General features: G+C 31.3%; 1 protein-coding gene and 1 pseudogene across 1 annotated transcript; both read left to right on the top strand.

Annotated features, from left to right (window-relative positions):
* Positions 1–2,709: 2,709 nt before the first annotated feature.
* Positions 2,710–5,526, top strand: LOC127265211 (low-temperature-induced cysteine proteinase-like). The gene is made up of 4 exons (XM_051294918.1): positions 2,710–3,251; positions 4,156–4,391; positions 4,465–5,055; positions 5,153–5,526. The coding sequence occupies exons 1-4, from the start codon at positions 2,756–2,758 to the stop codon at positions 5,228–5,230; spliced, it is 1,401 nt and encodes a 466-aa protein (XP_051150875.1). The 5' UTR covers positions 2,710–2,755; the 3' UTR covers positions 5,231–5,526.
* Positions 5,527–11,154: 5,628 nt separating this feature from the next.
* On the top strand, positions 11,155–15,088 carry LOC127265179 (zingipain-2-like; annotated as a pseudogene).
* The last annotated feature ends 161 nt before the right edge of the window (positions 15,089–15,249 follow it).

Genomic DNA, 15,249 nt, shown 5'->3' with positions numbered 1-15,249 from the left:
TTGAAAACTCTAAAGAAGTGACAAATTAGATTTAAGACATATCTAACACAATCAAATCATCATCGTTAAATCAAAATACAAGATTGATAATTGGAATCATTAATTAATTAATTAATTAATTAATTATCAGTCAAATTACACTCTTGTCTTGTAATATGACTTAGTCGCAAACCCCAACGTGAAATAGCAAATCAATATAGGCCAAGAATCTCTCTTCACTTTTTATTACAGTATTAATTCCAAATGTTATAATATAAAATTTAACTACATATGTTAATCCAATTAATTTGATTTGATTTGATTCATGAATGTGCACAGTGGTTATACTTTGGGACCATTTGAGACAGAGGATTGAAATGTTGCTTTCGAACAACTCGTGCACAAATGGAGAAGCACCTTTATATACATATTATATATAATTGCTTTTCATTTGTTCTTTTTTGCATGCACCAATAATTTGATTTAATTTAATTTGTGCTTTCGTTTTCCACATTCATTTTTGTGTCTTAAAATATTATAGTGCAGGGAAAAAAACATATATGTCACACGTGTGTTATGTTTATCGGATGAGATAACATGCATGTACCTGTTTGAGTTAAGATAAAAAAAAATAATAATAATAATAATTAAATTTTCATTCAAACATTACATCAATTTCAAATTCTAAATCTACATCCAATCTTTCAGGAGAAACATTTTAAGCAATTTAAGAAAAATATTTTTCACATCTAATATATTCAGCAACTAGTTTTCATTGAAAAAAACACATTTAAAAAAATTAATTTGTTTGCACTGTACGAGAGTTTCAATAAAGAATTATACGGTGGTATTTATTTAAAAAAACTGCGAGGCATTTTATGGGCTTCGGTATTTGTGGGCCGCACTAGGCCCAAATAACAATAAATTGGGCATGGCCGAATTACTTAGTTATAAAAGATCAAATATCAAATTTGGTAGTATTGCGCTCTACGCCGAGTCTGTTAATTAGTAAATAATTAAAAAGTATATTAGTAAAAATAATTATAAATTAAAATTAATTTAATAAAAATTTAAAAATTAAAATATATAATTATATTTAAAGAAATGATAAATGATGTGATATGGGATTGTGTGACTTCCTTCTCAATTGTATCCCATTTTCGCCCGTTTCATGCTGACCATGTGTGACAGGTGAACTTAATACTCTGCAAATTAGGTCCGACGATGTGGCAGGTGACCTGAGGTATCGTAGATTTGAACTCATGACCTCACCGTCACACGTCTAATTTCACCGTCCCTTACGGGATCACTTTTTATTTCTTTGTTATAATAAAAAATAACTATTTTTAAGTAAACATTTATAGTAGTATTATTTTTTTACTATAAAATACAAGAAAAAAAAAATACATATTATATTAAAATTTGTGTTCAAATTAAATAAGCTTATTTTTAGACAAAAGAAAAATATATTATAAAAATAAAATAATATGTTTATAATTATATAAAGTAAAAAATTTAAAACAAAAATTAGAATAAATAGAGAGTCTCCGCCTCATATGGGTCAAAACTTCAAAATTTTGTATACGTAATACACACACGTTCATATCATATGCTTAAGACATAACATTAAAGAACTCAAATGAATACACAAAAGTGCATCCAACATGTGTTAATGTTACGTCCACGAATCTTCATTGGACCATCTTCAAATTTTTATTCATTATTATTATTTTTTTATCAAAAAAAATAAAAAAAGTTGTGTAAGGTACGTATCCTATCCAAAACTCCAACCCTCCTTCAATTTAAACAAAAATATCTTCAAACCCCGTTGTCAAAAAATAAATAATAAAAACCTTCGAACCTAACAACTGATCAAATGTTGGCAGTGACTCAAATTTCATAAAATAAATAACTAAATATTTATTAATTATTGATTTATTACTAGAGAGATGGCAATTGTCTGTCTTGTTTCAGTACATTATGGTCAACAAATTCCCATGTAATTTAATTAACTGTATTTGCAAGCCAAAGTGCTGTTTTGAAATTTTTTTATTGCGTGACTTGTTATGGGCAATAAAAAGGATGTGACAAGAAAAATATCTTGAATAGCAAATCAATAAAGATCCCTATTTTGTAGCCACTAGAAATGGACAACGTGGCTAAATATGTACCCTCTAAATTAAAATATATTATATATATGTTTTATTTATTTTATTGGTATAAGTATTAAATTATTTTTACAAAGAAGTAAATAGTAATTACAAAATAAATGTCCAGAGTCTCAGCCCACACTAGTGGAATTTGTGGGCTTCCTTCATTGGTTAGGTTCATCTGGTCCTTCTATAACCTATGGGAATGTGTGAAGTCCTGGAGTTCGACACCGGGAAGATCTGGGCCGTTGGTCGTGTAAGTTAGATAAAGTGAATGGTGAAGATTTAATTTGTATGTGAATTGCTACGCTTTTTTGTCAGATATCTACTTTCAGACTCTCTTCACCAATCCTATCTAATCCACATGGCCCCATGATTTGAGGGAGGTCCGGGATCTCCAAGCCAGATTGATTCCACATGACAGGTATGGAAGACTGTGGCATACAGCGCCCGGGTCTTCTAAGATATTTAATTAATTAATTCCAAGTTTTTCCTCCATACGCAAGTAATAATGGTATCTAATGAATATGAAATGACTATGTTACCCTCGCTTTTGCCTTTATATTGGTACTTCTTCCCTACCACTTTACAAGTAACTATTCCTGTTGGGTTTGAGAAATTCAACCATGGCTGCACTCTCTCCTTCATCGGCTTCTGTGCTCCTGTTTTCACTTTACCTCTCCCTTTTCGTTGCCAAAACATGGTCATCGGACATGTCCATCATCTCCTACGACGAGAAGCACGGCATCGTAGAGGCGTCGCAGCGGTCAGACGAGGAAATGATGTCGATGTACGAGGCGTGGATGGCGGAGCATGGAAAGACGTACAACGCCATCGGAGAGAAGGAGAAGCGATTCGAGATCTTTAAGGACAATCTACGGTACATAGATGAGCAGAACGCGGTGCCGGACCGGAAGTACAAGCTCGGCTTGAATCGGTTTGCAGATTTGACCAACGAGGAGTACAGGAAGACGTTCCTCGGGACTCGACCCGACGGGAAACGTCGATTGACCGGGATTAAGAGCGATCGATACGATCCTAAGCTTGGCGACGACTTGCCGGATTCCATCGATTGGAGAGCGAAAGGCGCTGTGGTCCCCGTTAAAGATCAAGGAAGCTGTGGTAACTGTCGCTCTATCCTTCCTATATTTGGATAATGATTTTTCTGTGATTAGATGAACAACTGCCTTGTTTTCTCCATGCGTTGACTAAATTTTAAGCACATAGAAGCTTGTTGGATTTAGATTCTGAGATGATTCTGTTGCGTGGAGTTTGGATCTAGCAGATTCAATATCTCTTCTGAGTGGATTTGTAGGAACTCTGGCAGAAAGTTCATTTTAGAATTATTGAGTTTGTTGCTAATCTTTCATAAGTATGATGGCCAATGAGATATCCATTTTAGTAGGTGGGCCTCTTCCCAGTTGCCATACTGTTTCTCTCATTGTGAAAACTCCGATAGTAATATTAATCCTTATCCTTTGTGGAGAAAGAGTTAATTTACTTTTGTAAGTTTTCGACTTCTTGTTAGCTCAACCGCCATTTTTATAGACATATTTCCTTCAAATCGGGGTGACCTGTGTCTGGCAAACTAAGTTTGACTAAGTTTTAGCTAATTTCGATCCTTTTTATGCGCTTGGAAACTAAGAATTGATTTGATCAAACAGAAGTAAAGAAATTGGTATATGGATCATCGTTCTTGACGAGGTTTTAAAATGGATTGGAAACACCAAACACATTGATTCTGTAGATTGCTTGCTTGTGTAAGTTGTCAGATTTCTTGAAGATAATTTAGGCATAAACTATGGTTGATAACCGGTGAAACCGGATATTATTTCGAAAATGATAAGGAATGAGTTGGGACTCTCTACTTGCACACAATTTCTGAATACATTTCCATGCTATAGTTTTGTGGCTCTTTCTTGTAGTTACATGATAAATTGGCTCTCATTGATCATGCGATCAAATGTGGCTAATGTGTTATAGATTTTAGATACAATATCTTGTTAAAGTATATGGACTTTTCCAGGTAGTTGCTGGGCATTCTCCACAATTGCTTCTGTCGAAGGTATAAGTCAGATAGTCACTGGGGATTTGATCTCTTTGTCTGAGCAAGAGCTTGTCGACTGCGATACATCATACAACGAAGGGTGTAACGGTGGTCTTATGGACTACGCCTTCGAGTTCATCATAAAAAATGGCGGCATTGATAGCGACGCAGACTATCCCTACACCGGCAGGGATGGCATATGCGACCAGTACAGGGTCAGTTTCAATTCCTTAAAATTAGAATCTGTCACGAAACTCTTTTAACTTACCCGTGTTACAAAACCTGCAGAAAAATGCTAGAGTTGTGTCGATTGATGGATATGAAGATGTATCTCCATACAACGAGAAGGCCCTGAAAAAGGCAGTCGCCCATCAACCTGTCAGCGTCGCCATTGAAGGCGGCGGGAGGGACTTCCAGCTCTATGTCTCGGGTATATTCACCGGGAAGTGCGGCGTGAGCCTAGACCACGGTGTGAATGTCGTCGGGTACGGCACCGAAGCTGGCACCGATTATTGGATTGTCCGAAACTCGTGGGGCGCAAGCTGGGGTGAAAAGGGGTACGTGAGGATGCAGCGCAACGTGGCTTCCAGCAGCGGTCTCTGCGGAATTGCCATCGAGCCGTCTTACCCGACCAAGAATGGCGACAATCCACCCAACCCGGGGCCTTCTCCTCCATCCCCTAAGCCATCCCCATCCGTGTGCGATGCGTACACCCAATGCGCCCCGAGAACCACCTGCTGCTGCCTCTACGAATATCGCAACTCGTGCTTCCAGTGGGGGTGCTGCCCCCTCGAGGGCGCCACGTGCTGTGAAGACCATTACAGTTGCTGCCCCCACGACTACCCCGTCTGCCATGTCTATGCCGGCACCTGCTCAAAAGTGAGTAGTGATCCGAATGCTCTGATCGTCGATTGATTGTTATTGTTTGTTTGTTGTTATTTATCGACGAATAATATAATTCTTGTGTTCTTGGCAGAGCAAGGGCAATCCACTTGGAGTGACGATGATGAAGCACATTCCGGCGCAGCCGATCGGGACCTTCGGCAGTTCTTGAGAAAGTTGCGGGATCGAGCTGATGAGCAAGGAAGCCAGCCAATCTTGTTTGGCTAGTTCAGATCGAAGAACTCCATGGATGGATCAAGGTTGGTAGGTGGTTACTGGATATTATTTGATGATTTGCCTGTTGTTTTTCTGGGCTTTAATTTAAAATATGAACAGCAACATCTCTACTCTAATCTACTTATGTTCTAAGGATGCACTTATGGAATTGGAAACCCTCTATGTTATGATATGATGATGTATAGTTGTTCTTCTAGGAAATTCTATTGGTGACATTTATGTTCTTTGGTATTTTTTCGAGTATTTACGTTTCGTTTGACCAAAAACTTTTGCAGGCTTTTTCAAGTTTTGAAATTTTGAGAAGACTAGAAAATTAGTAATTGATGCTATATTTTGAAGAAAAAAAATGTTGATTGATATTTTTGTGTAACAATAAAAAAATAAATATTGCAATACGTAAATATTATTGTTGAAGTTTGCTATTTTAAGTAATAAAATTATTATATTATTTCCAAAGTTTAAAAAAATGGAACCCTATTTTAAATGTTGGTTAAATTGTATAAAATTCATCCGTGATTTAATGAAATTGCATTAAATTTTTCATACTTTAAAATTGCGTCAAACTCTCCTGTGGTTTTATAAATTTTACGTCTAACTCTCTCAGTGGTCTTTATTTAACGGTATTTAACATAAATGCGTTCAATCTGCGAATAAATTTTAAAATCTCATTTTATAAACTCTTTAAAATTACAAATATATTTATTTATTTTTTATATTTATCCTAAAAAAATAGTAAATATACTAAAAAAAAATAGTTATTTTTCTTAGATTTTAAGAGTTTATTTTTACTATTTTTTTAAACTAAATATATAAAAAATAAATATATTTGTAATTTTAGGGGTTTGAAAATTGAGATTCTAAAATTTATTTGCAGTTTGAGCGCATTTAGGTCAAATACCGTTAAATAAGGACCGCTGAGAAGGTTAGACGCAAAATTTATAAAACTACGAGGAAGTTTGACGCAGTTTTAAAAATACAGAGAATTTGGTGCAATTTTATAAAATAATAGGTGAATTTTGTGCAATTTAGCGTTAAAATGTTTAAATAACAAAAATGATGAGGCACACGTGCATCCAACAATGGACTGGCGGACCCAAAATTTATTTTTGGATGGGCTGATTTTTGTTTTAGTATATAATATAAATATTTAAAACATACAAATATTTGTATGTCTTTCACGTTTAGATCTTTTTAAATATGAAAAAAAAAACATCGGTCTAAAAATAATTATATTTGGACCATATTTATAATAATTATTTTTTTTTAAAATCAATTATGTAAATTTAAAAAGGAAAAAATTATACTACTTCGGCAATTTCAGTTGGCTCATTTTTATTTTTATTTTTTATTTTTATTGTTCTTTCCAATCGACACATTTATATTTTTAATAAAATTTATTAAATTCAAACACACTTAATACATATAAATTAATTTAATTAATTTTATAACATATAATATTATACATCGTATAAGACCATTATAAACTAATTTATTATTATTTTTTTTTTCAATAAACAAATATTTTAATATACATTTAAATACCTCTTTGGTTATAAAATTTGTTTATCTTAATTATAATTTATTTATTTATTTATATTATGTAAAATTTTATTGTATACAAAATGATATTCATATTATATATGTTTTAGTAAAATACTTTATCTGTGCCAAAACAATAGTTTCATTTATATTTTTGGTAACTAACATCAATATTTTTTTACAAAATTATCCCCATTTTTTTCACAATAATTACGTAAAGTAGAGATATTTTGGTATTATTATTTCTTAATTCTCGTGCCTATCCCAAACGTCTCTATTATTTTCGAACGGAGAGAGTATAATATTTAAAATATCTAAATACATACAATACTTTAAATTTATTTTAATCATATATATTGATTATTATTTTAAAACTACAACAATATTACTTATATAAATATAATAAATTAATATCTTAATTCAATATTATTAATTAATTAAATTTTATTACTTTAAATACTATGTCACGTTCCAACTCAAAGTACTATTTTGTATATCCACTCAAAAAGTTTATATTTTCTATTTTAGTAAATATAATCATATATTAATATTAAAAGATTTTAAATTATAAACATATTGTATACAAATATTTTATATATATGTTCATTAAGCAATAATATCAAATTTTCTTATATATATATTAATAAATTAATAAAATATTATTATTTTATTACTTGTTACAATTTTTTTTTATTTTTTTTTTATAAAAAAAACTACAATCAAATAGGACAAAAATATATAATACTTTCTCTGTCCCAAATACCATGTCCACGTTGCCGTTTCTGTCCGTCCACGTACCATGTCACTTTCGTTTTTTGAAAAATGATTACACATTTTAATCTCATTTTAAATTTTTTAATTTTTTTTTTAAATTTTAATTAAACTAATTAGTTATCTTAATCTTAAATTATAATTATTTATATTATAGATAATTATTTTTACTAATATATTCTTAATTATCTACTTAATTACACCCCTTCTAAAATACCTATACAGTGTAACGGACACGGTATTTGGGGCGGAGGAAATATTAAAAAAAATAATAATTAAATAGTTATGGGCCAAAAACACGTGTTAAATGTTAATGTTACGTCCAAATCGGGTGAGGTACATCATCTCCAATTTACTACTTTACATGTGTAAGCTCGTATCCTATCCAAATCTCCAACCCTCCTCCAATTTAAACAAAAATATCTTCAAATCTCCTCATAAAACAATAAAGGGAAAAAATTATTTTTAGTCTCACATAACCAAAATTCATTAGTTTTGGTTTCAGGATAAAAATTTTATCAATTTTTGTCATAATATAACCAAAACTCATCATTTTTTTTATTTCAATATAAATTTTTTATTAATTTTAGTCTCAATATAACGAAAACTCATCATTTTTTTGTCTCAATATAATTAATCCTTATTTTTTTGGTCTCAACGTCAACAAACTGACGGAAAATGCTGACGTGAAAAGAAATCAAACTTTATATTTATATTTGAAGAAATTGCACAATCTTGCAAGTCCACGTCAGCATTTTTCGTTGGTTTGTTAACGGTGGGACAAAAAAAAGATAAAGTTTGATTATATTGAAACAAAAAATGATGAGTTTTAGTTATATTGAGACTAAAATTGATAAAAATTTTATATTAGGACAAAGAATGATGAGTTTTGGTTATATTGGAACAAAAAATGATGAGTTTTGGTTATATTGAGACCAAAATTGATAAAATTTTTATATTGAGACTAAAATTGATGAATTTTAATTATATTACGACAAAAATGATTTTTTTCCAATAATAAATAATAGGAGTAATAATATCTTTACATTTAATAACTGATGATGTTAGATAAAGTAAATGTCCATTTTACCCAAGATGAAAAATGTAGATTTTGATAAATGATATTTTTACTTAAAAATTTAAACTGTTAAGATACACGATTATTTATTTATCTACAAATTAGAATCAATAACATATCAAATATATATTTCATTTACATAATTAATTTTCACTCATTCAATACTATTTATTTTTAGAAAAATATTACATCAAATATATATATATTTATAAATCATCGGATTAAATATTAATTTTATTATTTTTTAAATTTCAAAAATCTTCAAAAGTTTTATTTAAATGAACCCCCCACAGTGGACTCAAATTTCGTAAATAAATAAGTAAATATTAATTAATTATTGATTGATTACTAGAGAGAGGACAGTCTGTCTTGTTTCAGTACATTATGGTCAGCAAATTCCCATTTAAATTTAATTAACTGTGTTGGCTATTTTGAATTTTATTTCATTACAATGGCATATGCTGTGGCGCATTGGACGATTGACTATGAGATTATGTATTCAAAATTTTAACATTTTTAAATTTTAAATTTTATTTATAATTTGTTTAATATGATTTGTCTTATTGTAAATTTATATATTACTAAAAATAATAAAATAATAATAATAATATTTTGAATAATGGAGGAGGGGACGCCAATCATTTTCACGGGTCTGGATCCTTACTTCGCGTACACTAGGAATGGAGAACGTGCTAAATGTGTACCCTCAAAATTATAATTAAAATTATTTTTAGTGAGGAGGGGATCGTTGTTGTATGTTATAATTATTAATTTTTGTTTAAAAGATTTTTTTTTTTTATTAATTTTAATTTCATTCAAATTTTAGTTTCGTAACCGATGATTGGACTGAATAGGGCCGTATTCATTATACTATCTCCATTCTACATACCGTGTCTGCTATACCGTAGACACGATATTTTAGAAGAAATATAATTAGTAGATAATTGAGAATATATTAGTGAAAATAATTATTTTATAATATAAATAATTATAAATAATTGCATGTATATTGTATTAAAGACGGATGATTGTACGTGTGTCTGAAATATTTATATACATGCTTTTCTTCTATTTTATCTTTTCTATTTATTTTTTTTCTATTTTTTTTTATGGTTTCAGTCTACTTAGTTCCCCACCCATCAAATCGTGACACGTGTGTTTTATTTTTATTTAATTTAACTTGTCCAATTTTTATTTTTCCAAAATAACAAAGGGAAAAAAAAGTAATTTAATAGTTTTAAATATATTTATAAAATTTTAAAATAATTTGTAAAGTAAAATTTATTTAAAACTGATTGTATTTAATTTTATTATTTTCATTAAATTAAAATTAAAGAAATTAGTTATCCATATATTTAATAAATATATTTTGTAATGAGATTAGATAATTTAAAATTTTTAAATATATAATTTCTAAAACTTTGAAATAGGAATTAATAAAAAAGAAAATTATAGTATTTTAATAGTTATGTGTTGAAGCCACTTGAACGTGTGTTAATGTCAATGTTACGTGGTCCTCGGCCGGGTCTATCATCTCTAGTTTGGTATTTTATTTAGCCAAAATAGCATATAATTTCCAGTAATTTTTTAAATTTGCTGAAAACTCTCTTTAGTTTTAAAATTTTATAAAATTTACTAGCGGTTTATGATACGTTACAAAAAAAAGCTCTGTCCGTTAGCACTTAACAAGTGTTGTATCTCACGTACAAAATTTGATATATTAATGATATGAACTTACTAAACTACCCTCAAACTTTTATTAAATCCAATTTATTCTGTTTCTCTCAAATCCTAAGAGCATATGCAATGGTAATGAGTAAAAATATCATCAATTACTTACGTGTTAATGGTAGGATTTTCACAAAATTCTATTATTCATCCAAAATTTTTTTAAAAAAAAATCAAATCAGACACTTATTTTTCATTTTTTATATTATACTAAAAATCAATTTTACATTCAAAACATCACATTAGCATCTATTTATATCACATCATACAACTATTTAAATTCAAAATTTTTACTATTCAAATTCTAACTAAAAATCCAAATAGACACATGTATAAATCTGAGGAGAGAGAACAAATAAAAAATATGAATGCCACTTTGGCTGCACCAAGTGGCTACCATGCCACTTTTTTGGTCTCCACTAGTAGATTTTATATATGGAATTTTAAGACTATGAAATTTTATGTTATTTTATTTATTTATATATTTATTCTTTTATCGTCTCCTATGTATTGACTGTAGCAAAGTTGTGTAAGCTCGTATCCTATCCAAAACTCGAACCCTCCAATTTAAATAAAAATATCTTCAAACCTTGTCATAAAAAATAAAATAATAATAATAATAATAATATCATCTTCAAACTTAACAACTAAATCAAATAAGAACCCTGTTTACATAATCAACTTTCATTATTCAATAGTATTTATTTTTGAAAAATATAAAATTAAATATATATATTTTTTCATAAAACATCAAATTAAATATTAAATCAAATATAATTTTTTTTTGTTTGTCTTGTTTTAGTACGTTATGGTCAGCCAATTCCCATGTAACTACAACAGTTAGGTTTAAAAAATTCAAACATGGCTGCACTCTCTGCTTCATCGGCTTCCATGCTCCTGCTTTCCCTCTACCTCTCCTTTTTCGTCGCCAAAACATGGGCGTCGGACATGTCCATCATCTCCTACGACGAGAAGCACGCCATCGGAGAGGCGCCGCTGCGGTCCGACGAGGAAATAAAATCGATGTACGAGGCGTGGTTAGCGGAGCAAGGAAAGACGTACAGGACCATCGGAGAGAAGGAGAAGCGATTCGAGATCTTTAAGGACAATCTCCGGTACATCGACGAGCAGAACGCGAAGCCGGACCGGAGGTACAAGCTCGGGTTGAACCGGTTTGCCGATTTGACCAACGAGGAGTACCGGAAGACGTTCCTCGGATCCCTACCCGACCCGTTTACCCGGAACCATAGCAGTCGATATGAACCCAAGCTCGGCGACAACTTGCCCGATTCCGTCGATTGGAGAGAGAGAGAGGCGCCCTCGTCCCCATCAAAAATCAAGGATCCTGTGGTAACTAAGTTAATTAACTGTGTATATTTGGATTTTGGATTAAGTGTATGAACGTCGGTCGTCTTCTCCAGGGAGTTGCTGGGCGTTCTCGACAGTTGCTTCTGTGGAAGCTTTGAATCAGATAGCTACTGGGGAATTGATCTCTCTGCCTGAGCAAGAGCTTGTGGATTGCGAGAGAGAGTTCAGCCTAGGGTGTACCGGCGGTTATGTTCGGCGGGCCTTTGAGTTCATCATACGAAAGGGTGGGATTGCATCGGAAAGAGACTATCCCTACACCGGCAGCGATGCTGCCATATGCAAGACGGTCAGTTTTAATTATTACGTACAAAATTAAATACTATAATAAAATTAGAAAACTAATTAAACAAAATCAAACATATTTTAAATATTCAATTTTTATGTTGTTTATATGGGGCGAGAAAATACAGCACTAGCACTGTGCTGAATAACACATAATATTACTATAGACAACACACTATATATATATATATTAATATAATACAAATACAATGCATAAATAAAAAAACACATGACACATCGTGTGCTGTTTGACAACATGCAATATTACTATAGAGCATACGGTATTACTACAAACAAAATATTGTATATGTTAATATAATATAAATAAACACATAAACTAACAATAATAATTGATTTTAGCACATAATATACTCTTATACATACATCACACTTATTATTAAAAAGGAAAAAAAATTCAATTTTGGTCCCAATATAATCAAAATTAATCAATTTTGGTCACAATATAAAAAATTCATCAATTTTGGTCCCAATATAACCAAAATTTATCAATTTGGTCTCAATACATAAAACTCATCAATTTTGGTCTCAATACATAAAACTCATCAATTTTGGTCCTAATATAAACAATTTCAATCAATTTTGGTCCAATTATAAACAATTTTTATCAATTTTGGTCCCACCGTTAAAAAACTAACGGAAATTGCTGACATGAATATGACGGAGGTGACGTGGCAGTTGACCTGAAAAGTACACGGCCATGTACAATTATACACGGCCATGTTGTTACATGACCATGTATATTTCAGTGTATAATTATACATGACCATGTTGTTACACGGCCATGTACAATTATACACGGTCATGTTGTTACAGGGCCATGTATATTTCAATGTATAATTATACATGACCATGTTGTTACACGGTCATGTACAATTATACACGGTCATGCTGTTACAGGGCCATGTATATTTCAGTGTACAATTATACATGACAATGTTGTTACACGACCATGTAAATTCTACACGGCCGTGTATCTTTCTGTTTCGGTCTAAAATTTTAATTTTTTGTTATATTTTTAATTTTTTTTTTGAATTTAGAATAGTTGATATAGTTAAAATGGAAAATAATAATAATAATAATCATAATATAATTAAAATATATCAATTTTAATTCAAATATAAGTATTTATCGAGTATGTTCTTGGAAGATTTTGTCTAAAATTCTACTATTTAGCAAAAAAATTTATCGTACAAAATTTTAATTATTATTGTATTGAAATTTTTGCTAAATAGTATAATTTTAGACAAAATCTTCCAAAAGAACATACTCAATAAATACTTATATTTGAACTAAAATTGATATATTTTAATTATATTATGATTATTATTATTTTTTTTTCATTTTAACTATATCAACTATTCTAAATTCAAAAAAAAAATAAAAATATAACAAAAAATTAAAATTTTAAACTGAAACAGAAAGATACACGGCCGCGTAGAATTATACATGACCGTGTAACAACATGGTCATGTATAATTATACACTGAAATATACATGGTCATGTAACAACATGGCTGTGTATAATTGTACATGGCCGTGTAATAACATGGTCATGTATAATTGTACACTGAAATATACATGGCCCTGTAACAGCATGACCGTGTATAATTGTACATGGCCGTGTAACAACATGGTCATGTATAATTATACACTGAAATATACATGGCCCTGTAACAACATGGCCGTGTATAATTGTACATGGTCGTGTAACAATATGGCAATGTATAATTATACACTGAAATATACATGGCCATGTAACAACATGACCGTGTATAATTGTACATGGCCGTGTACTTTCCAGGTCAACTGCCACGCCACCTCCGTCATGTCCACGTCAGCAATTTCCGTTAGTTTTTTAACGGTGGGACCAAAATTGATAAAAATTGTTTATAATAGGACCAAAATTGATTGAAATTGTTTATATTGTGACCAAAATTGATGAGTTTTTTTATATTTGGACCAAAATTGATAAATTTTGGTTATATTGAGAACAAAATTGATGAATTTTTTATATTGGGACCAAAATTGATTAATTTTGATTATATTGGAACCGAAATTGATTTTTTCCCTATTAAAAAACAACACATATATTTGTTATACACAACATGTATTATGTGTGTTGTGTATAATACTAATACATATTTGGCGGGTCGATATGAAAAATTACCATGGTGCTGACCATCCCTTGTTTAAATATACAAGATGCCATTTATTTTGATGATCTAATATATATATATAAAAAAAAAAAATATATATTTGGGTTTGAAAGTTTTTTCTGCCATGTTAATCCAAACTGTGTGTCGACTGCATTGAGAGACTCGTCTTTTATAGTCCCATTATTTACGACTTTGCGGAAAGTACTTCTTTTGTTTTTCTGCCGTGAGAGTTTCGTTATATATTTTCACAAAAATAAACTGGTGCAGGGAAATGCTAGAGCTGCGTCGATAGTCGGCTATGAATGGGCACCTCAATTCAACGAGCAGGCCCTGAAGAAGGCGGCCGTGCATCAACCGGTGAGCGTCTCCATTGAAGCCGGCGGGAGGGACTTCCAGCTCTACTGGTCGGGTATATTCACCGGGAGCTGCGGCACCACGCTAGACCACACTGTCAACGTTGTTGGGTACGGCAGGGAAAGAGGAATGGATTATTGGATTGTTCGAAACTCGTGGGGGCCGAATTGGGGCGAACGGGCTTATTTGAGGATGCAGCGCAATGTGGCTTCCGTTAACGGTCTCTGTGGAATCGCGATGCAACCACATTACCCGACGATGTATCCGACACCATTTCCCGACATGTGCGATGCCAACGCGCAGATCGAGTGCGCGCCGAGAACCACCTGCTGCTGCATCAACAGACATGGCGGGTCGTGCTCGCAGTGGGGGTGCTGCCCCTCCGACTTCCCCGTCTGCGATCCCGCCGGCTTCTGTTGTTTATTGATGAATTGTTGACCTATTTTAGATATTCACTTTTAGATTTAATCTATTTAGATTTAGATTGTCTTATTTATATACTCTATCCCTCCGTAGTTGTTACTGCAGGCACATAAATTTAGGAGAGATATGATCAATAAGTAATTAAAAATGTATTAGTAAAATTAATTATAATATAATACAAATAATTATATAAATTAAGATTAAAATAACTAATTAGTCTAATAAAAATTTAAA

This window comes from Andrographis paniculata, unplaced genomic scaffold (genome assembly GCF_009805555.1).
Source record: "Andrographis paniculata isolate CXL003 unplaced genomic scaffold, ASM980555v1 Contig72END, whole genome shotgun sequence".
In the NCBI taxonomy this organism is placed as follows: Eukaryota; Viridiplantae; Streptophyta; class Magnoliopsida; order Lamiales; family Acanthaceae; genus Andrographis; species Andrographis paniculata.
Note: the sequence above shows the minus strand (reverse complement) of the source record. Positions and strands in the feature narration are given on the sequence as shown.

Excerpts from the sequence above, each read along its gene's own strand:
- LOC127265211 (XM_051294918.1), top strand. The coding sequence starts at position 2,756 with ATGGCTGCACTCTCTCCTTCATCGGCTTCTGTGCTCCTGTTTTCACTT. Across the intron at positions 3,252-4,155 it reads TAAAGATCAAGGAAGCTGTG|GTAGTTGCTGGGCATTCTCC; the intron begins GTAACTGTCGCT and ends GGACTTTTCCAG. Across the intron at positions 4,392-4,464 it reads GCATATGCGACCAGTACAGG|AAAAATGCTAGAGTTGTGTC; the intron begins GTCAGTTTCAAT and ends CAAAACCTGCAG.